The sequence below is a fragment of the Sceloporus undulatus genome, chromosome 3, assembly GCF_019175285.1.
Source record: "Sceloporus undulatus isolate JIND9_A2432 ecotype Alabama chromosome 3, SceUnd_v1.1, whole genome shotgun sequence".
NCBI classification, from domain to species: domain Eukaryota; kingdom Metazoa; phylum Chordata; class Lepidosauria; order Squamata; family Phrynosomatidae; genus Sceloporus; species Sceloporus undulatus.
Genome location: NC_056524.1, coordinates 274,953,085 through 274,975,353, shown reverse-complemented (window position 1 = coordinate 274,975,353; position 22,269 = coordinate 274,953,085). Strand labels below are relative to the sequence as shown.

Sequence of the window (22,269 nt, the reverse complement as noted above, 5' to 3'; positions counted from 1 at the left end):
ATTGGATCAAGGTGACCAACCAAGCTCCACTTTAGTGGCAAAAGGGTTATTTCTTCTTCGTGGTCTCTGCGAATCATACAAATGGTTTTCACTGCACCTGCGCAATGCTCTTCGGAAACTTCTAGAATCACTGGACAAAGTACACTTTGCAACATATAGAAACTTTTTGGCGGTAACCCCGCCCACCCTCTATAAAGCCCCTGCTTCCCGCTCTTTCCCCAGTTCCTTTTTTTCTGCCGCGTTAGCTGCTTCAGGGAACTTCGCTCGTTTTTTCTCCTTTGAATCACTGGCTTTTTTACTCGGACCGTTTTTGACTCTGTCTTCGTGGACCACCACCACACCCCCCTCCACCCCCGGTATTGTTGACTTCAGCTTGCTTGACCATTCTCTCTGCACAAAGATTCAGCTTCGTTCCATGATGCCTCCGGCACCGTTCAAGAAGTGCGACGTCTGCGGCGGCAAGGTGCCTATTCAAGACCCGCACTCTTCTTGCCTGCCTGTTTGGGTAAGGACCATGACGTTAAGTCCTGTACCCTCTGCAAATCGATGACGTCGCAGGCCCGCAAGAATCATGAGTCCCGATTGACATCAGCTTTGCTTCAGGGGGTCGTAAAATCCCGTGATGAATCCTCCCGTCCAGCGTCTGCCCCGGGTGCCCCCTCATTCTCGGCTCACGCCAGCCCATCAAGCACCGTGTCGGCTCCGGTTGCCTCCTCAGCCCGTGGTTCCTCGGAGCCCAGTGCTGTCTCCACTGTGGCCTGTGATACCCAGAAATCCAGTGCCACCATCGATAAGCCCTCAAAGCACCCCCACAAACAGTGCGGGTCCGAGGGTCCTCCATCCTGGTCCTCCTCCCTGCCGCCGCCGGGAACTCGGACCGAACGAACCGCACCGGCTGAACCCGAACAGGCAGTTCCAAAGTCGGGCTCGAAGAAGGACAAGACCAAGCCTCCAGAGCCGAGCTCCAAGCCCTCGGGTGAGCCCAAGGCGCCCAAGGAAAGATGCGAGAAGAGGGTTGACGTAGAGGACGCCCCCCCCCCCCCCCCCGCCAAAAAAGGCAAAATCCTTGTCGGACAAGGCTAAGCCCCACAAGCCGGCAGAAGGCTCCTCGGACCCCAAGACACCTTCTAAAAAGTCAACACAGTCAACCTCTCGGGAGGACCCAGGGCCGTCTTCCTCCTCTAAGAAGGACAGCCATAAGAAGACCAAGGACCACCATCAGTTGGAGACAAGAGCTTGGTCCCCTCAGCTGTTCAACGTGGACGTCCCTTCGATGTCGGGCCCTTCCACCATTCCTCTCTTCCATCAGGATGATGATGAGTCCAGGTCTGCGGGTTCGAGATCCCCCACGCCGGTTCCATGATGTCTTCTATGACTCTGAGACAGACAAATACTATATGTCGGTCTCAAGAGAAGATGCTCTCCGATGTGTCTTGACGAAGCCTCACAGCCACTCCACCGCGTCTGCGACAGTTTCCAAGCTGCCACCAGCGACTCCTGCAAAAGTCTCCAAGCCGCCAGCAACTCCCTCTCAATCGGTATCGAAGCGGGTGTCCGTCCCGGAACCAGTGCTGTCCCCGACCCGTCAACCTCATCACACAATTGACCTTGAATCGGCATCGGACCAAGATCAGTCCTCCGAACACCAGTCTGACCTGGACATGTCTCCTCCTCCGTCACCACAGCAGATGCGTCATCCAAAGCTGGCCTCCCCATCCAATGACATTTGCTCGTTTAACAAGCATGTTATCAAGATCGCCAACGCTCTCGGTATCGAGCTGGCGTACCCTGAGGATGCGGCCAAGGATCCGGTGGATAGACGCGTCCACGGCAGGGTCCCGACACCACCGTCGATCCCACTCTTGCCATCCCTGGAATCCATAGTAAAGCGCTCGTGGGATTCCCCTGCTTCCCTGACAGGTTCATCCAGGAAGATTGAATCCTTATATAGGATCTCGCCGACTCACGCTCCATGGCTGGCCAACCACCCAAAACAAAACTCTGCAATAGTGGAAGGCTCCCAGGTAGCATCCACCCATAAGCTGGCCACCTCGCCGGGAGACTGAGAGGGTAAGAAAATTGATGGCTTGGTCAAGAAGTCATATTCTGCATCTGCCTTAGCTGTCAAAGCCTCTAATTATCTGGCTTGCATGGGGGCCTATGTTCAAACCCTCATGGAGGGAATCTCGCCCTTGGTCCTGGATGTCCCAGACGATGTCCAGAGGAAGCTGGTCGAGATACGGGACAAGGAACATTCAATTGGAAGCTGGATCATCACTGCTTCCAGGAATGTGGCAGATTGTTCCGGGAGGTCAATGTCGGCATCGATTGCACTGCGCCGCCATGCCTGGCTGCAGGGTTTGGACCTAAACCCCAATGTGAGGTCTACCATCAAGGTCATGCCGGTGGATGACTCCGGCCTCTTCCACTCCGAGACAGACGAGAGGCTGAATCGGAAGTATCGCATGAAGGCCGCAGCCAAGAAGCACGGTATGTCCTCTTCTACCTCCATACCGTCCTTCCGTCGGAGACAGTGCCCATGGCAACCTCAGGGCCAGGGCTCCAGGTCTTTCTCCCAGGAGCGCCCTTTCCAACAGCAGGGTCAACAGAGGCAGCGCTACCCGTCTCAATCCTCCTCCTCCTCCGGCAGACGTAACATCCCATCCAGGTATCGGAAGGGTCACCGGCAGGAGCCCGATCAGGGAAAGAAGAGGACCTGAAGGGGTCTGGTACACTTTGTCTCCCCTGCCTCCTTTTTCTTAGATAGACTGCAGCCCTACTATAACACCTGGGCATCAGTCTCTAATGACTCGTGGGTCTTGGACATCATCTGCAGGGGCTATGCCTTCGAGTTTACTGAGCTCCCACCATCTGGAGCCTTTTGTTCCACTGTCCCCTCGGACACCCTTCTCGACGAAGTGCGCTCACTCCTTGACAAGGGGGCGATCTCCAAGGTCGATCCCGAAAAATTCCCTTCATGCTTTTTTTCAAGATGCTTCACAGTGCCGAAGCCAGATGGAGAGGTTAGGCCAATCTTAGACTTGAGAGAGCTAAATTTTTTCCTCACCCATAGGTGGTTCCGTATGGTAACCCTCGCCTCTATTTTTCCCTTGCTCCATCAGGGACTCTGGTTTGCAACTGTCGACCTGAAGGATGCCTACTTCCATGTGGGTATTCGGGAGTCTCACAGGGGGTTCCTCACTTTCTCCAACGGGTCAGACGCCTACCACTACAACATCCTCCCCTTCGGTCTTTCCACGGCACCGAGAGTCTTCATGAAGTGTATGGCACCAGTTGTGGCATACCTGCATCAGAGGGGTTTCAGAGTTTTTCCATACCTGGACGACTGGTTGCTGGCAGCTCCGTCTCGTCTGGAACTCCAACACACAGTGCAGTTCACGCTGGACCTCCTGTCATCCCTCGGGCTGGTAGTCAACTGGGAGAAGTCCCACCTGTCCCCGTCAAGACAGGTCAAATTTATCGGCGCCATCCTCGATTCCGAAACCTGCAATGCTTATCTCCCTCCAGACCGTTTCCGGGCACTGCAGTTGGCAGTCACAACGTGCGTCTGCCGCAGGAGACTGAGGGCCAGAGATGTTCAGGTAGCGCTGGGCCATATGGCGTCAACAACCTTTGTCACCCCATGGGCAAGACTACAATCGAGACCCCTACAAGCTTGGTTTCTGTCCGTCTTCGACTCTTCCAGGGACCATCCATCTAAGCTCCTTACCATCCCAAGGACTGTAGCCTGGCCACTTTGCTGGTGGCTAGACTCCCGCAACGTTTGCGTTGGCATGCCCTTCTCTCAGCCTCATCCGGACATCACCTTGACCACAGATGCATCCTTAGAGGGATGGGGCGCACACCTGCTCGATCTTTGTGTGAGAGACAGATGGTCGCTGGAAGAACAATCCTTCCACATCAACGCTCTCGAGATGCTGGCCGTGGAAAAGGCCCTGAGGGCATTCGAGACCACAATTGTCGGGAAGGTGGTCCTGCTCCAGACGGACAATACCACGGCCATGTATTACCTGAACAAACAGTGCACCAGACATCGTTTTCCATCTTGGGACGTGAACATGGTCTTAAAGACACTGACGGTTGGGCCGATCAAGTCCCTTCGGGAGGCCTTCCTCAAACACCTCTCCCTCAAGGTCATCTTCCTCATGGCCATTACCTCTGCCAGACGGGTGACAGAGCTGGGGCCCTGTCGGTACGTAAAGACTTGTGTATTTTAGGCCGGACTCAGTGTGCCTTCGTCCAGACCCTACCTTCATGTCTAAGGTCAACTCAGCCTTTCACGTGTCACAGGACATTCTCCTGCCTTCATTCTGCCCCGATCCTAAGAAGGACTTGGAAAAGACCTGGCACACATTGGATGTGCACAGAGCCCTCAAAATCTAAAATAAGAGGACTTCAACCTTAAGGTCATCTGAGATGTTAGTTTCCTTTCTTCCAGGCTCTTTGGGGTGCAAGGTATCTGCCTCGACTCTGAGTAGGTGGGTCAGGTCTTGTATTCAAGAGAGCTACCAAACTCTTGATCTCACTCCCCCCAAGAGGTTGATGGCGCACTCAACCAGGAGCATTGACCTCTGCGGCCCTCGCCACTAGCGCCTCCCTGTCAGACATTTGCAGGGCGGCCACATGGAAGTCGCCTTCGACCTTCATAAGTCATTGCAAACTGGACGTGTCTCAGTCCGCTGAGGTGTCATTTGTAAGGAGGGTCCTCCAAGAGATTGTGTCGGGGGCCACAGTCTCCTAGCAGTACCTCCCTCCCAGTTCGAGAGGGCTTTTGTAAATCCCAGAATACAGGAGGTTAGGACCCTGTCTGCTGAGAAAACGAACGTTGGTACTTAGCCGTGATACATTCATTTCCAGCAGACGAGGGTCCTAGCATCCTGCCCACCCGGGTGCTGCCTGAGGCCTCTGACCCTGGCTGTCTGTTGGGGGACCTGCCTTGTTCTTCTTGTTGCTGGATTGGTTTTCTGAGTTCTAGTTTGTTCTTGGACTAGTTTTTTCTAAGGTGTTGTAGTTAACCCTTAGCTGATGTTACTAAAGTTCAATTCCTTGATTTACCTTACTAGTCGCTTGGCTTGTTATTGACTGAGGCTCAGGGGGGGGCTAGCTCCTCCCTATATAGGGGCCAGTCTTTTCTTTATTGACCCTGCCTACAGGAGCGAATTGGGAGGAGCTTAACCCAGAATACAGGATGCTAGGACCCTCGTCTGCTGGAAATGAACGTATCACGGGTAAGTACCAACATTCGTTTTTCCTTTGCTTTGTCTATCCTTCCTTTTCCCTCTTTCATTGTAGTTAGTTCTAGAATGTTCTAGCAAGTTCCAAAAGTGTGGGGCCACCAGTGAAGAGGCTGTCTCCCTTGTCCCTGTGAGATTGTGTTCTCAAAGGTGTGCATAGCGGCAGAGCTTCAACAGGGACCTCAGTGGTAGTGGAGAGGGCCCCTGCTCCTCCCTCCTTCATAGAATGGTAGAATCATAGAGTAGGAAGAGACCCCAGGAAGGGCCATCCAGTCCAACCCCGTTCTGCCATGCAGGAACTCTCAGTCAAAGCATCCCTGACAGATGGCCAAGCAGGGAGACTCCACCACTCTCCAAAGAAAGAGTGTGTTCCATTGTCGAACAGCTTTTACTGTTAGAAAGTTCCTCCTAATGTTTAGGTGGAATCTCTCTTCCTGTAGCTTGCATCCATTGTTCTGTGTTCTAGTCTCTCTCCTCCACTGCAGCTTCCGTGGTCCACTCCTCCCTTTGTCCTGCCTGGTCTCAGTAAGGCAGGTTGGCACCCTTTGCCTGGAATTCACTGTCAGCTCATGAAGGGACACATGAAGGGATGGCAGCTAGAAATAGGAGGAACGGAAGGGGCAGCCAGTGCAGGAATGCCCTTCTCAGACACCTTTCCCTAAGCCTCACTAGCCCACTCCTTGGTGCCTTCCCAAGTCCATGGTGGTTTCCAGGGGTCCACACTCTTTTCAGCCCCCCTCCCTAATGAGAGGCCCTGGAGGGGAGGGTCCCATCCCCCCTTCTGTTTTGAGACAGGTTTGACCGGGATGGATGTCGCCGGAGCTGTGTGCTGTGGAGGATCTAGGGAGGTGGGAATACTCCAGATAATTAAATGCTGGAAGATTTAAGAGATTAGGATTATGCATTCAACATCAGCCTGGCTGAAGGGAGCTCAGGCCCTGATGAGAAATAACTAAATGAAGCTGAACCCAGTGGGGCACTCATGTGCCAGCTCCCTTGGTTGTCCTGTGCCAACTATGCAAGCAAACACTCCACACAGGTCTCCTTGTCTGGGACTGTGGGCGAGGGACACCATGTGCGAGAGCACATAGTTTGTTCCCGTAATGTCACACTGGAAGTGTCTGGGCCCCTGTAGTGGTTGCTGGACAGCTGGCCCCATCATTCTTCACCATGTGTTCCCCAACCCCTGCCATGAAGCTAAAGGCCTGGGGAGGTGCTGAAGCTGGGTCACAGGAGAAGGGAGCAGTTCCCGGAAGAAAGGGCCTCACTGCTTGGCTCAGTCTGGCACAAAGGGCAGGGGCAGGCAAGGAGGGACAGAGGATGGGCCCACAGGGGCCCCTTCCTCCATGGCCAGGCCAGCGTCACCCTCCGGGGTGCAGAGGCCTGCCATGGAGCAGGAGGAGGAAGAAGAAGAGTGGCAGCTGCCCTCTCCCATTGTGCCTCTGTGGGCACCATCCCTGGCAGAGCTGGTGCTGGAAATGGTCTTCTGCCTTGCCTTTGCTTTCATGACAGTGCTTTCAGGATACAGGCGTGGGATTAATTCTGATTAGTAAGCCTCCTTTTAATTTTATGGTTCTCTCCTTTCGGAGCCCATTAGAAACATCTGGAAAAAGAGGGAGGTGCTCCTTCCACTCCTCACAATTTCCGTATCGAGGCTTTTGGCCGAGACCCAGAAGGGCTCCTGTTTGTCAGAGCAGATGGTGTCTAAGGCTAGATTCTCAGCATGCCGGCTTCCTGCCACCTCATGGGCAAATGGGAGTTCTTCAGCCCCTCATGGGATGTTGCTTTTTTACTTCATGGAGGGTTTGACTCAGTGTTGCTCTCATTCCCTTCCTCCAGGTGAACAGCGTTTGCTTAGAAGAAGTGACGCACGAGGAGGCAGTGACAGCCCTCAAGAACACCTCCGACTTGGTGTACCTGAAAGTAGCAAAGCCCACCAGCATGTTCATGAATGACAGATACACCACCCCAGACCTCACCAACGGTAAGACCCTCTTGCCTTCGTGGCTTTGGCCCCAGAGCCTTCCATGGCAGGTAGTGCCATGAGGCACAGTGGATGGCAGCTGGGCTGGCCTCACTTGAATTCTGCTGCAGCAAAAAAAGAGTGTTTGGGTTTCTCACCCTCTCCATCCATGAAGACTCAGGATGCTTTCACAACAGGAAGGTATTAAGGCAAAAGTAGTGATGAAGAAAAGAGACAAAGCAGAGGGCAGCAGGTGGGCAGTGAAGCTGCAGGGTCACCATCATCCTCTACAAAAGCCAAGGAGGGTTTGCACAGAGAAGGCAGGTGGGCAAGAGGGAGTGCCAGACAGGGTGGGAGGGACTCTCTGCCTTTGAAGCCCAAACAGGGTGCCCCTCTCGCCCCAGAGGGCTGCTGCCCAGCCTAAAATCAGCTGTGTGCTTTTTCCATTTGCCCCCTAAAAGCAGCCTCGGCCCCAGACAGAATTGGGGTGGGGGGAAGTCCAGGGGCACCATGGTCAAGCCAAAGAGGGATTTAGCATATCCTTAGGATGCTACGGGAAGGCAGCAGGCAAAATGACCTCCTACTCCTCTCCCTGGGGTTGGCAGTAGTGTGGTTTTATAGGAATAAGGAAATTTCCTAGGTATGGTGAAGTTGTTGTGGCTGCTGTATGCCTTTGTTTCCAGCTCACAGCAACTCCATCACACGGTTTTCTTAACAAGATTTGTTGTGGAAGGGTATTGTCATTCCCTTCCCCTGAGACTGAGAGAAGAGTGGGGTTGCTCAAGGTCGGCCAGTAGGTTTCCATGGTTGAGGGAGGATTTGAACCCTGGTCTCCCAATGCTCAAACTAGTTCACCACATTGACTTTGAAGATTTCTTCAGAGGAGGTTTGATATTGCCTTCCTCTAAGGCTGAGAGAGTGTGATCGCAAAGTCAGCAGGTGGGTTTCCAAGATGTAGCAAGGATTGGAATCCAGATCTCTTGCAGTCCTATTCCAGTAGTCAACCACAACACCAAGCAGGCTCTAAAATAGGATTTCCTTGGCCAGATTTCTTCATGAGAGGTTTACCAGCAACCTTCCTCTGAGGCTGCGAGAGTATGACTTGTCTAAGGCCACCCAGAGAGCTTCCGTGGCTGAATGGGAATTTGATCTCTGGTCTCTGGGAGTCCTAATTCAACAACATCCCCACTACACCACACTGGCTTGAGAAGGTGACATAGGGCAGTACAACTCAATCCATAGCAAAGTGGGAAGGTGTGGGCCTGCATTTCATAGAATCATAGAATCGTAGATTTGGAAGAGACCCCAAGGGCCCTGATCCAGTCCAACCCCATTCTGCCATGCAGGAAATCTCAATCAAAGCATCCCCGACAGATGGCCATCCAGCCTCTGCTTAAAGACCTCCAAAGAAGGAGACTCCAAGGGAGTTTGTTCCACTGTTGAACAGCCCTTACTCTCAGGAAGTTCCTCCTAATGTTGAGGTGGAATCTCTTTTCCTGGAGCTTCCATCCATTGCTCCATTGTCTCCTATTCTCTGGAGCAGCAGAAAACAAGCTTCCTCCCTCCTGGATATGACATCCCTTCAAATATTTAAACAGGGTTATCATATCACCTCTTAACCTTCTTTTCTCCAGGCTAAACATCCCCAGTTTCCTAAGTCGTTGCTCATAGGACATGGTTTCCAGACCCTTCACCATTTTGGTTGGCCGCATTTAGACACATGGCTCCAGTTTCTCAATGTCCTTTTTGAATTGTGGTGCCCAGAACTGGACACAGTATTCCAGGTGGGGCCTGACCAGAGCAGAATACTGTACAGTGGCACTATGACTTCCCTTGATTTAGACACTATACTTCTACTGATGCAGCCTAAAATTGCATTGGCCTTTTCAGCTGCCACATCGCACTGTTGACTCATGTTCAACTTGTGGTCTTCTTGGACTTCCAGATCCCTTTCACATATAGTTTCATTCAGCCAGGTGTCCCCCATAATCCTATATCTGTGCATTTTGTTTTTCTGCCCTAAGTGCAGTACTTTACCTTTCTCCGTGTTGAATTTCATTTTCTTAGCTTTGGCCCAGCTTTCTAGTCTATTCAGGTCATTTTGAATTTTTATTTTATTTTATAATTTTTATTCAGATTTATAGCCATTATAAAATCCAAACATTATCATACAATAAAGCATATAACAAAAATTACATACATTCCTCATCACTACTTCCTTGCTAGTATCTAACTTTTATTCTGATCTTGTTTCCTTCTCGGTTATCTGAAAAATTAATAACAAACTAATCATATACTGTTCTATTTATTCTCTTGTGCCTAAATTCTAAATGAACCTTGCGATCTTCCTGTGTAAATATCCCAATAGACACTACCCAGCTTTCTTATCTAAAAGTAAAGTACGGTAATCCTCATTGGAGTTTCCTTGTTGTATTGTTTTACTTATCATTCTAAAAGATTCCATTTATGATCATTCTGTTCCCAAGGCAGCCTTATTCCCCCAAATTGTCCGGAGATACACTACTGTATTACTTTATTCCAGTCTTCTTTATACACCGTTGAAGATTCATTTCTGATTCCTTTAGCAAGTTTGTCCATTTCCATTAGGTCCAGGAGTTTGAACATCCAGTCTTCCTTTGAGGGGGCTTCTTTTGCTTTCCATTTCTGGGCATAAGCTAATCTTGCAGCTGGTAACATATAAAAAGAATTTTACCCCCTTTTCCCCACAAGATCATTCAATTATGTTGCGTAGGAACACTTCCGGGGGAAAGTTAATAGTGCTAGAGGTGGTTTTTTTAATCTCAAAAAAGATCATTTTCCAAAACTGTCTTTCTTTTTTACATGTCCACCGTAAATGGTATAATGTACCTTGCTCTTTCTCACACTTCCAGTATAGGTTACTACTGTTTTTATTTTGAATTTTGATCCTGTCCTCTGGGGTATTAGCTAGTCCTCCTAATTTGGTGTCATCTGCAAATTTGATGAGTATGCCCCCAATTCTGTCATCCAAGTCATTGATGAAGATGTTGAATAGCAGACTGGCCTCAGGACAGAGCCTGCAAATAAACGTAAATGAGGAAAGCAAGGGTTGCTCCTTCGACAGAGCTAGGAGGGATCCCTTTTGATGATCCCTTTATCAGACCAACCAAGGAGTACCCAGAATTCTTCCCCTCGGCTTTTGAAGTCATCAGGAAGTCTATACAGCCAAGAGAGCCACTTCCTGCCCCTGCTTGGCAGTAAGGTGACTAGGAACAAGATGATGATGATGATGATGATGATAATTGTAGTTTATTTCTGTAGCGCTGTAAATGTACACAGTGCTGTACATACAGATAATCAAGTCAATAAAAATATAAAACCTGCCAATGGCATACAATCTACAAAATACACATAAACAGTAGGTAGTAATATACAATAGAATTAGTTAAAAAAACAGGCAACAATTAAAACATCAACATCCACTGTCTAATAAATATCAGGTTAATATTCACACAGTGCCTGGGAACGCTTCCCTGAACAGGGTGGTCTTCAGCTCAGATTTAAAAGTTGTCATTGAACTGATGAGCCGTTTCTTGGGGAGTGAGGGGCAGCCAGTGAGAAGGGACGGATCCAGGACGGGGCAGTGGAGATCCTGGCTGGGACAGCAGACCTTGGCTACTAGAACGAAGGGTACGAGTGGGAATGTAAGGAGGAAGAAGTTCAGATCAATAAAGAGGGGCCAGCCCATGCAGGGCTTTAAAAGTTAACAACAGAAGCTTATACTGAATATGGAAGGGAAAGGGGAGCCAGTGAAGGGATGATGATAAAGGAGAAAAATGGTCAAATATGGCAAGCGGGTGTAATGATGCGTGCCGCTGAATGCTGGACGTAAATTAAAGGGCAAAGATGAGAAAGAGGAATCCCTGCTAGAAGGAGGTTACAGTAATCTAGTCGGGGGACCACCAGAGCGTGGACCAGAGTCTTGGCAGTAGAGGCTGAGAGAAATGGACGGAGTTTGGCAATGTTGTAAAGAAGGAATCTGCAGGCTTTGGCTGTGGCCTGAATCTGGGGGATAAAAGACAGAGAGGAATCAAAAGTGAAACCGAGGCTGTGGGCTTCCTGGACCAGTCAGAAACAGAAAAGGAGTATTGAGGGGAGGACTTTGGTGGGAAGACAAGAAGCTCCATCTTGGACATGTTGAGCTTCAAACACCGATGGCGCATCCACAGAGAGACAGCTGTGAGAGAAGATGAAACTTGCTCCAGTGTTGTTGGCGGCTGTCCTTTTGAGACCTGAGTCCCTTTCTTTTGTGTGTGAGGCCAGAGAACCTTTGCCAGCAGAGCCTGCGAGTCCCTTAGGAAGCCTCTGCCCACTCAGGTCTGGAGGTAGATTTAGGATCCTCAGAAGGAGACTAAGCTCACTGGTGGGAACCAGAGGCAGCTGCTTCACCTTTTAGTTGTTGGTGGGAGCAGCCAGAGGGCAAGATGGCCAAGAACCATAGATTAACATACTGGCTGCAAATAAAGCCATGTACAGTGGACCCTGTTATACGCTGGGGTTTGGTTCCAAGATCCCCCGTATATGTATAACAAAATCCGTGTATACTCAAGTCCCATTAAATATAATGACATAGCAAAATGGTGTCCCTTATAAAAAATGGAAAGTCAAGGCTTGATATTTGAAATTTATGCTTGATCTGTGTATAAAAAATCCATGTTTAAGAAGGGCTGACTGTATTTTAAATGCTGTATGGTTGCTTGGAAGAAACAGTGCATTCATCCAGTTAATTGATGCAAATGTGGTCTTTCTCTAAAGCCAAAGGGTTGCCCTCTAAAATTTATTGTATGTTTATTAAGGATAATGCGACGAGGAAGGAAATAAGTTCAGACTCTGTTTGGAAAATAGGAGAAGCAGTGTGGCAAGTTATACAGTATTTGGTCAAGAAATAAATTTAACTGTAGAACAACTCCAAAATCTCTTACAGTAAATATGGGATGCCTGTAAAGGTAGTTGACAGGAACCCGAAGGCAACCCATCAAAACATTGGGTGCATCCTTGGCCTCTTAAGTATAGGCTCCTAGAGTTGGAAGAGACCCCAAGGGCCACCCAGTCTAACTCTCTTCTGCCATGCAGGAACACACAGTCCAAGTGCCCCTGACAGAAGGCCATCCAGCCTCTGTGTAAAATCCTCCAAAGAAGACCCCGCCACCCTCTGAGGTAGCAACGTCTTTCACTGTCGGAACAGCTCTTACCCTCAGGAAGTTCTTCCTAATGTTGAAGCGGAATCTCTTTGTAGTTTGAATCCATTGGTCCAGTTCCTATTCTCTGGAGCTGCAGAAAACAAATTTGCTCCATCTTCAGTTTGACATCCCTTCACATATTTAAACAGGGTTATCATATCACCTCTTAACCTAGTCTCCAGACTAAAGCTCCTTAAGTTGCTCCTCATAGGTTTTATGCTTTCCATACCCTTCACCATTTCGGTTGCCTTCCTCTGGAGACGCTCCAGCTTGTCAACATCCTTCTTGAATTGTGGTGCCCAGAACTAGACACAGAATTATTCCAGGTGAGGCCTGACCAAAGCAGAATAGAGTGGGACTATTACTTCCTTCAACCCCACAATCTTTTCCTCTGCTGTTATGGAAAACATGGTGTAGGCAGCAGCGATGTGGCTGCAAGGAGACTGCCCAGCACTGGCTGCAGTAGAAGTCGCTGTGTGTGATGAGTTTCTGAGTTTTTTGAATCTTTGCAATAGTTCCCTTTGTTTCAAAATGTGTCTTAACCAGAACAGTACTTTAATTGGCTTTCATTGTGAACTCTAGTATTCTGACAGTGTGACTTTATTTTGTGATGTAAGGATAGTTATTATTTACAGTCTTAATGTTTTTCAAAGCGCCATCAGCAATACTTTGTGTAATTCAGCCACTGCTTCCCAGCCAGAGCACTCAGGTCCTTGGTGGTGAAGGGGCCCTGGAGGGATGTTAAGCTGTACGCACATGCGCTCTCCGGGTTGGAAGGGGCACACAGTGGGTGCAGGGGAGCATTCCCTTGACCAGGCATGGGGAGGGGGAGATACAATGAATGGGTTTTCTTTCTTTAGGGGCAGATGGGGTGGGGAAGGGCTCTGCCTCTTGCGCCTCCCTGACCCAAGTGACAGGGGACAGCTGGGGAACAGGACAGAAAAATCCAAATCCTGCCCCAGCCTTCTGTGTGGAGATCACTGTACTCCCCCCCTCTCTTTCCCCTCCTTTCCCAGCTTACTCGCAGCCCATCGACAACCACATCAGTCCGTCGACCTACCTGGGGCAGACCCTGCCACCAGCCTCGCCTGGGAGGTATTCTCCCATCCCTAAGGGGATGCTTGGGGACGACGAGATCACCAGGTAGGGAGCTACCACCGTAATGTCCTTGCAGAGGGCACCACCGCACTTCGCTAGGCATAACAGACCCATGGATGAGGGATCTCACCCAGCATGGTGGAGCACATGGCTGAATGTGCTGTCAGAGAGGAGCTGGTGTAGGCTGGGCCCGAGCCCCACTGTTCCCTCGGGGGCTGGTGGTTTTGCCTGGATTGCAGAAAGCAGTACCAAGGAGGATAGTGGCTAATGGTGTGCCAGAGAGGGAGCCCCGGGTGGCAGGAACGCAGACAGTTCCCCGGGCAGACTCAGCTGAGCAGTAGGGGAGTGGGAATGCTCTCTTGTTGCCCAGAGGGCCACTGGCGTAATCAAGTGGGAATCTGAGGTTGCCTGTCAGATCCTTGTCAACAGTGAGGGGCTTGGGGGGAAAGCACAGAGCCCCACCATGCATTTTGTTGTGCTTTGGAAAGCCTATGAAGGAAGGTGTCTGTCTTGCATGGGTGGAAGGAAGAGGGAGCCGGGGCGGGTAGCACTTTTCAGAGCTGCCATCACTCGACAGAGCCAGGGCTGCTGCTGCCCAAGGGCTCTAGCTGGCTGAGAGGGGGCTGCCTGAGGGGTGGGCAAGAGAGCCCTTAGCTATGAGTTCAGCCTCACAGCAGCGCCTCTATTCCTGGAAGGGGTGGGACTCTTCCCTGTGGACTTACCTGTTTTATGGAAATGTCCCCAGTTAATTGGGCATCTCCCTCTTGCCACGACTTGGGCTGTAGTTTCTCATGTGCTGCTTCTCTCTCCCTGCCCACCCTTTCTGAATCTATGGCTGGTAGCCCAGCAAGCCCAGCCCAAAGGGAAGATGAGCCCAGAGAATGACCTCTGGCCATCCAGCGCCAGGCACTTGCTGCAGAATCTCCCTTCACCCCCTCTTTTCAACCCCCCCCCCCCCCCGCAGAATGAGAGATAAAGCATAACTCACTTGATTTTGTAACACTAAAAGAAACACCAGTTTTCCAGTTCTCATTGTCATCCTCAGTTTTCCAATTCTAATCCTCATTCCTCTGCAAATCTCATCGCTTGGTACTTTACTGGCGTTGGATGGGTTGACAGTGCAGTTCCTTGGTTGGTTGCTGCCCCCTTTTTCTGCCACCCTGCCCCTCTGGTTTTCCCCCTGAGGACGAACAGACTGAATTCTCTTGCCCTCTGTCTCTTAGGGAGCCACGGAGGTTGGTGCTTCATCGGGGATCCACGGGGCTTGGCTTCAACATCGTGGGAGGTGAAGATGGGGAAGGGATCTTCGTCTCCTTCATCCTTGCCGGGGGTCCTGCGGATCTCAGTGGGGAGCTCCGGAAGGGGGACCGCATCATTTCGGTGAGGGGGGACAGAGCAAGAGCCCCCTTCCTTTCTTGGCTCAGGGGGCTCTTGCCCCGCTAAGCACCGTTGCCAAGTTGCCACCAGATGCAAGGGGTGCTGGGACAGGGGTGCTGACGGGAGTGTCCCTTGGAGAATCCCACTTGTGGAAGGGCCCACTATACAACCCCCTCCACCCTTTATGGGCAATGCCGTGGGGAGCACCACCTCATTTATTTTTCCCTCACAGGTAAATGGCGTAGACCTCAAAGCAGCCACCCACGAAGAGGCAGCAGCTGCCTTGAAAAATGCTGGCCAAGCGGTCACAATTGTGGCTCAGTACCGTCCAGAAGGCAAGTGGACTCTGTGGTTGCAATTTACTTCTTAGTTTGTGTTGCGATAAAAGGAAGCGGGCAGAAATGTGGGCATCCTTAAAAAGAACAGTCCAGTTCTGCCTTTTGGAGTAGGCAGCACTCCTGCTGGGTTTCCCTCTCTCCTCCGCGCTCCCGCCACTCTCGGCAAAAACTGACTTTAAGCTCAGCCACATGAGCAATGGACATGAGGGTGAACGGAGAGATGGACGAGCAGTTGGACTGTTGCTGCACTATCTTCTCCAAGCAGTCCTCCTGAGGGTAACCCCTGTCTCCTTCTCCTGCTCCCCGGCTGGTCTCCTTTGTGCTTGGCTGGCCACACATTGGGAGCCACACACCATGAGGAAGGACCCTAAAGGACCCTAGCAGAAGAGGCAGCAGCTGAGAGGCAGTATGGCTGCTGCCATGCCAGGCCCTGCTCACAAGCCCAATCTAGTTAGTCCGGATTATCTGTGGCCATTGTGAGGGAGATGCACAGAACATTGTGGGGCCTGGTGTTGGAGTTTAGAGGCAAGGCTCCTTCTACCAGTCACTGCTTTCTCCAAGCGACCTTATGAGGTGGTCACAGCTGCCATCCAGACATGGTCAGCGCAGACTGCCTTGGACTCTCTTGAGAGGCAATGGGGCTCCAGGGTGGGAGTGGTCTAGCCCCAAAGCAAGAAGTGGGCAGTCGGGCAGCAGAGAGGCCAGAGGGTGGGCAGCCCAGGGGGCTTCCTCCTGCCAGGACTCCCATGGGGGTAAGGTCGCTTGCTGGTCAGTGCTGGGACTGGGAGACCTGCTTGGCCCTTCTGCATGGCTCGGTGGGATGATGGGCAGTGGGGCGAGTGTGGATATGGGTGGATGTGCAGGTTGACACAAGGCTCTTTTCCAAATGCTTTATTGTTGTTTCATAGCTACAGGTTTTGAATATTAACTGGTGTAGCTTAGGCCTCCCATGGAAGTAAGGTGCATTACATTTTGCAGGCCAGAGCATTGGGCTAAAGCCAGAGGTGGGGAGACCTTGCACTTGGCACAAAGTCCCAGCTCTTGGTAGCCAGAAGGCTGCCCTGGTTCAGGAGGAAAGGCAGCCTCTTTGTAGAAAGACAGGCTGCCTGGGCTAGACTCAGCCCTCCTCCACTGATGTGAACTGCTGTTTACCTGCTACTCCCTCCTCTTTCCTCCCTCCAACTCCCTTTTTTCGCAGAATACAGCCGGTTTGAAGCTAAAATCCATGACTTGCGAGAGCAGATGATGAACAGCAGCATCAGTTCAGGATCTGGTTCCCTGCGGACAAGTCAAAAGCGGTCCCTCTATGTCAGGTGAGGTGGCTTGCTCTCATCTCTCTGGCTTGCTTCCCCCCCCCCCAGGTTTCCTAGCCTGCCCTTGAATTCCACATGTTCCCCAGAAGACCATGATATGTGCAGGGGCAGGGAGAGGCTCTTCTTAAGGCTGGATTGCCCTTCCTTTGCCTGGTCGCAAACCTGTGGCCACTTAAACTGGCTTCAACGCGATTGCTTATGGTTAGTGGGGGCAGTTGAGGGATAGGAAGGAAGGATTCAATGGATCATAGAGTTAGAAGGGACACCAAAGGCCATCTAGTTCAACCTCCTGCCAACAGGAACGCACAAGAGAGGCACTCCCCAATAGATGGCCACCTAGACTATATTAGAAGGCTTCCTGGCAGACATCATCTCCCGGCGGCTGCTCTTGAAAGACTACTTGAGGTCTTGGTGGGATGCTGAAAAAGTAGCCATTGTTTTCTTTGAGACAGATCCCACCTACAGTCTGGGGCTGGGGGGCATTCCATTTGAGAACATCCCACTCAAGGCTATGAATGAGCAGGGCAGCTGGTGTGCATTTGGAAGGTGCCTGGCCATTCTGTGGGACTGACTGAGGTTGATCCTCACACTTGCCCCAGGCAACACGTGGAGGTCAAACAACATGATGGTCCTGGAGCTTGAGAAGCAGCAGAGGCTTCTCCCAGTAGGGCAGGGCATTGGGGGGGGGGGGGGGCTCCTGGACTGGAAGCAGAGTGGTGGTGCCTCCCCACTGACCTGCCTGCAGGGACTAGGGGGTCTGGAGCAGGTACTCCCCTGCCACCATCTGGCCGAGTCAGAGGGCTTTGCCAGGGAGGGGGCCAGTTCAAAGAAAGGGACAGCCATGACAGACCTCTCTTTCAGCAGAAAATGCAAAGGGGGCAGGAGGAGGGAATACGAGAGGCGTTGTTGACATACTGCCCAGGCGAATGGGTTTACTGTAGCCTGTGGCTCTGGGGGCATCAGTCCACCTCTTGAGATGGAAGAGCAAGGGATGGGTTGTCTACCAGAGATCTGGCAGAACGAAAACACTTCACTTCAGGAAGGGCAGCTGGATTCTTTGTCCCCTTCTCTCCCACCCCAAGAGAATAACTGCCTTCAGGGGGGATGGAAGAGGAGGAGGGCTTTTAATAGCAAAGGAGAGGTTTGAGGTGTCCTGCCCGACTGCCGAGTGTCCAAAGAGGCCAGCAGGCAAGGTGCTGTGATGTTAAGTAAGGTATGTCGCAGGGTGCTGTTCATGCATCTGGCCCTGCGTGTCTGAAATGGTGCTTTTCAGGCCCTCAAGGCTGTTTTGCAGGCTGTCTCTAATGCCTGCAGTACCAATCCTTCCTTTCTCCTTTGCTGTACTTTGCTCTGGCCCAGCTTAGCCCAAAGGCTTCCTCATGCAACTGCACAGCCTGCTCTGTCAAGCCTTCTTTATGCTCTTTGAAGTCTGGCATAAGCTTGTGCATTTCCCTCATGTGCCTGATAAAAGTTATTTACAAACTGAGGGCACCTTGGCAAAAGCTTTCTTGGGCAGCTTTTCCCTCCTAACGTTGCTTCAAAGTCTATAGTTGCAATTGATTTAAATATCAAAACAACTTCTGAAGTGTGGCTGGAAATTGCAAAACATGAATCTAGCACTGGCTCTCTGAACTGACCATGGCACCAGCCGAGTGATCAATGTCCAGGTGAGGAAAGAATTTCTTAAGGGGAGAGTCCCCTTCCATTTCCATCAAGGGCCCTTAGTCCAAAGAAGCGAATCAAGGCCTTTGCACACATTAGTACTGCTGTAAGTTTCTAATTGTACTCTAAACAGCACCCCTGAAGCCAGCCGTTGTTGTTCCTGGGGGGCGGTGTGGTCCCTATTGGGGTGTGGATTGTCCTCCTAATGGTGGGCGAGGGGGGAAAAGGGGTTGGCACATGGATTGAGCCCCTCACAGCGGCCTCTTGAAGGCAGACGGAGAGGAAGGATATGCCCAGTGGCTGCATACGCTGCTGAGGCATTTGCTCTCCCTGCCCCTGCCCTCCGTGGTACACACATGCTGACGTGAAAATGAACGCACCACACCACATTCTCATGTGAGTTGACAATAGTGACAGAACCATGACATTTTTGCTACTGGAGGGAGTGCCTTTGGGGGAGAAGCGGTGGGGTCCTGTCCCATAAGCTCTTTTCTAGGGTGCCCTCTCTTGTGCCAGTGAAGGGTGGGAGGGGGAATCCAGGTCGTGACACTCCATCCTGATATATTTTCTCATTTAGGAAGGAACAAAAGAGCTCTATGCCACCAGCAGAAGGAGCCCCACCAACCTGCTCAGTCTCCCCCCTCTGACCAAGTCCTGGGGTGCAGAGCAGCAAGTGAGGTGACCAAATGGGGCTGTACGGGAGCTCAGCAGGACTTCTGTGGTTTAGTCTGTCAGCTAGCTCCAAATCCACCTAATAGGTAGCCTTCTCTAGCTGAGTCATTCTCAATATTTAATCTTTCAAATATTTGACTTCAGTTCCCAGAATCCCTGACGGTGGACCAACCATCACTCACTGCCGTTCTGCATCTTCTCCATATAGAAAACTCACATCTTCCTTGTGCTTCCTCCTGTTGTCAACCCCTTTTCCTCCTGTTTAACCACTCTTACAAGCCCACAGAAGCCAGGGAACACCTTAGCTCCACCATTTATGGGGCAGAATGACAACGCTGCTCTTCCTCCTCTTCCTTGCCTCCTGAGAAAACAGCCCTCTCCTGGGCTGCATGCAGGACTGGCTCTGACGAATCTGTTCAGGCAGACCCAGCCTTTGGGGCCGACACCTCCCTCAGCTCCACCTCACACCCTGCACTCTGTGTGAGGCTGGCTTTGGGGCTGGAGCAGGGTTGGAAGGGGTCCTGCAGGGCTGTGGACAGGGCTGTTGCTCCGTCCTGGATCCTTGAAAAGGACGTATTTGTCTGTTCCTACATTTTACCTTATCCTTCTTTGTGGGTCTGACATCTGATCACCCTGGGTGGCAACTTTACCTATTTTAGAATGAGAGAGAAAAAAGGTTTTTTTGGGGGGGGGGGGACAAGAGCACCACTTCCACTTGAATGCAGTGTTTCTGCTCCTTTGGGTGGCATTTTGTCCTGGAAGGATGCATTCTTGTGGGGACGGTGCCCTCTCTTCTTCCATGGCTCTTGATGCCAGCCCCTCATGAGAGGCGGCCATACCGTGATGCTGGAATGTACAGAAGTGGCCTGCTGGAAAAGAGAGCATGGGTCTGGACACAAGAGGCCTCCTCCACAATGAGTTCGACAAGCAAGGTGTGCCCTCCTACCTTGAGTGTTCCCAGAAAGCCAGGCACTTTCAGAGGAACTGCTCTCTCGTCCTTCCTGGAGGACACAGGGGATGATGGGCTTTTACCCCCAGGCTCAGCCATTGTCCCAGCAGAAGTAGTTTTGTTAGCATATGGCTAAAATGAATTAGGCTTTGGAAGCAGAATTGCTGGAGTCACCCATTGTGCCCCCTCCAAATCTGACCAAAGGCAAAACGATTTGTAGGATGGGCTTCCTGGTGTCCAGTGGCAATTGCAGGTGGCTTGCTTCTGGTCCGTTCCTGCAGAGAGCTGGCTGAACCTCTTTTCCTCTCCCACACCAGCGCTCTCAGGATGATCTTGAGTCCTTTTTCTCTCTCGGCTCACACAAGGAGGTTAAATAACGCCCTAATCCTTTCCCCATAAGTCTTCTTGGTCTTGAAAGCAGGTCATTCACACGCTGGACTAACTCTGCTCTCAGAGACACTGGCCGCAGAACATTTCCTTTCATGGCCTTACAGGCTTTAGCTGTACCACTGGAGTTGTCTCAAGGACTTATTATTTTAATCCCCCCTCCTTTTAATGCTGGAATTTAACTGTGGAAAGTCAGTTGTTGTGCTGATCTGGCCAAATGCACTCCCAGAATGCTCCCATTCTCTCTACCTGACGACGGAGCACAAATGGGGCTGGGGCTGGTCAGTCCTAGGGGAAGAGGGGCTGTCTCCTGGCTTGGGGGCTGCTGGTGGTCTGGGCTGACTCTCCTGGGCTGCGTGGGCCACGGAGGCAGTGTCCACCATGCAGATGAGATGCTCATGCCATGGCCACTGCCACCCCCCAGCACCTGACTCCTCTGGCGTCGCATGTTACCCAGGAGGAGGAAGAGCTACTCTTCATGGGAGCCAGGTGCTGGAAGGGCCCTGCTAGTTGGCTGGGTGGGAGAGCTGGGCTGAAAGGTCAGAAACCTTTAACTACTGAGATCTATTAGTCTGTTGCCACAAGAGCAAAGAATGGGACCTGGAGGCCCTGTGAGGAGAAAGAGAGTCCCACCAAAAATGGAGGACTGGGTCCTGTGCTGATCTGCAGAAGCCACTCTGTGTGCAATGACATGGTTGTGGGATTCTCAGAAAGCCAGAAGGCGCTCTCTTGTCCACTGCTAAGGATCTGGGCTGCCCTGTTTACCTTGGATGGGATGAGCAGTGGGGTTATTATTCTTGTTATTATTTATTTATTTATATAGCGCTGTAGATTAGCACAGCGTGGTACATACAAACAATAAAATAGATAAGAGTAAACCTGACCATGGCGTACAATCTAAGAAATAATAGCATAATACATATAAATAATACATAACAATACAGGAAAGGGTTCAATAACACAGGCAACAAATTAAAAACATCAAATAGCAAATAATAGTCACGCAATGCCTGGCAACGCTTCTCTGAACAGGATGGTCTTCAGCTCAGTTTTGAAAGTAGTTAAAGAAGCGATGACCCGTGCGGCTCGTGGGGGAAGGAGCTGTTAGTGTTATTATTACTATTATATTTACTTATATCCCACCTTTCTCCCAATATAAGGACTCAAAGTGGCATGCAACAAATTGAAAACTATACAACTGAAAAATAATACAAAAGCATTAAGATGTATAAATTTTAAATTTTATTTTAAAATTTAAAAACAATTTAAAAAGTTAAAACAGCTATGCTTTAAAATGTAAAATTTGTTCAAAACTCTATACAGTACAAACCTTAAAATGTCTTTATCTGTTGCTGAAAGGAAAGGAGCCTAGACCCAAGCCGTATAGGATTAGTGGAAGGGGAGACTCCGTGGGGCACCAAGAGGCTGCAGCTTCAGTGCAGAGCCTAGAATCATAGAGTTGGAAGAGACCCCACGGACCATCCAGTCCAAACCCCTGCCATGCAGGCACTCTCAATCAAAGCACCCCGACAGATGGCCATCCAGCCTCTGTTTAAAAACAGCTTCCAAAGAAGGAGACTCCACACACTCAGAGGGATCGTGTTGTAGCTTGCACCCACTATTCTGTGTTCTAGTCTCTGTAACAGCATGAGTGGGTGGGTGTGTTTTAGCATGGCATTCCATTGCAAGGCTTTTCTCTGAGGCCACGTTTTAAGCCAGTAGTGGGGTGGGCCTCCCTTGCTGCTATTCTTCTCCCCCACCAGGTGCTCATCCTGCTTCCCCTTCTCTCTCCAGAGCACTCTTTGACTATGACAAGACAAAAGACAGCGGCCTCCCCAGCCAGGGGCTGAACTTTGGCTTCGGGGACATCCTTCATGTCCTCAATGCTTCTGACGACGAGTGGTGGCAGGCGAGGCTGGTGATGCCAGGCGGCGAGAGCGAGGAGGTCGGCGTCATCCCCAGCAAGCGCAGGTAGGCCTACTCTTGCACCAGGGCAGCTAGTGGCCTTTGGACCTCATGACAAAGGAAGGGCAAGG

General features: G+C 50.9%; 1 protein-coding gene across 9 annotated transcripts in view; it reads left to right on the top strand.

Moving 5' to 3' along the window:
* The window catches only part of DLG1 (discs large MAGUK scaffold protein 1), a 111,988-nt gene that overhangs the window by 68,364 nt on the left and 21,355 nt on the right, over window positions 1-22,269 (top strand). For all 9 annotated transcript variants that reach the window (XM_042459648.1, XM_042459647.1, XM_042459645.1 and 6 more), the window contains 6 exons: window positions 7,095-7,239; window positions 13,454-13,580; window positions 14,759-14,915; window positions 15,145-15,247; window positions 16,449-16,563; window positions 22,028-22,204. In XM_042459648.1, coding sequence (XP_042315582.1) covers window positions 7,095-7,239; window positions 13,454-13,580; window positions 14,759-14,915; window positions 15,145-15,247; window positions 16,449-16,563; window positions 22,028-22,204 — 824 coding nt within the window. The remainder of the gene's footprint in view (window positions 1-7,094; window positions 7,240-13,453; window positions 13,581-14,758; window positions 14,916-15,144; window positions 15,248-16,448; window positions 16,564-22,027; window positions 22,205-22,269) is intronic.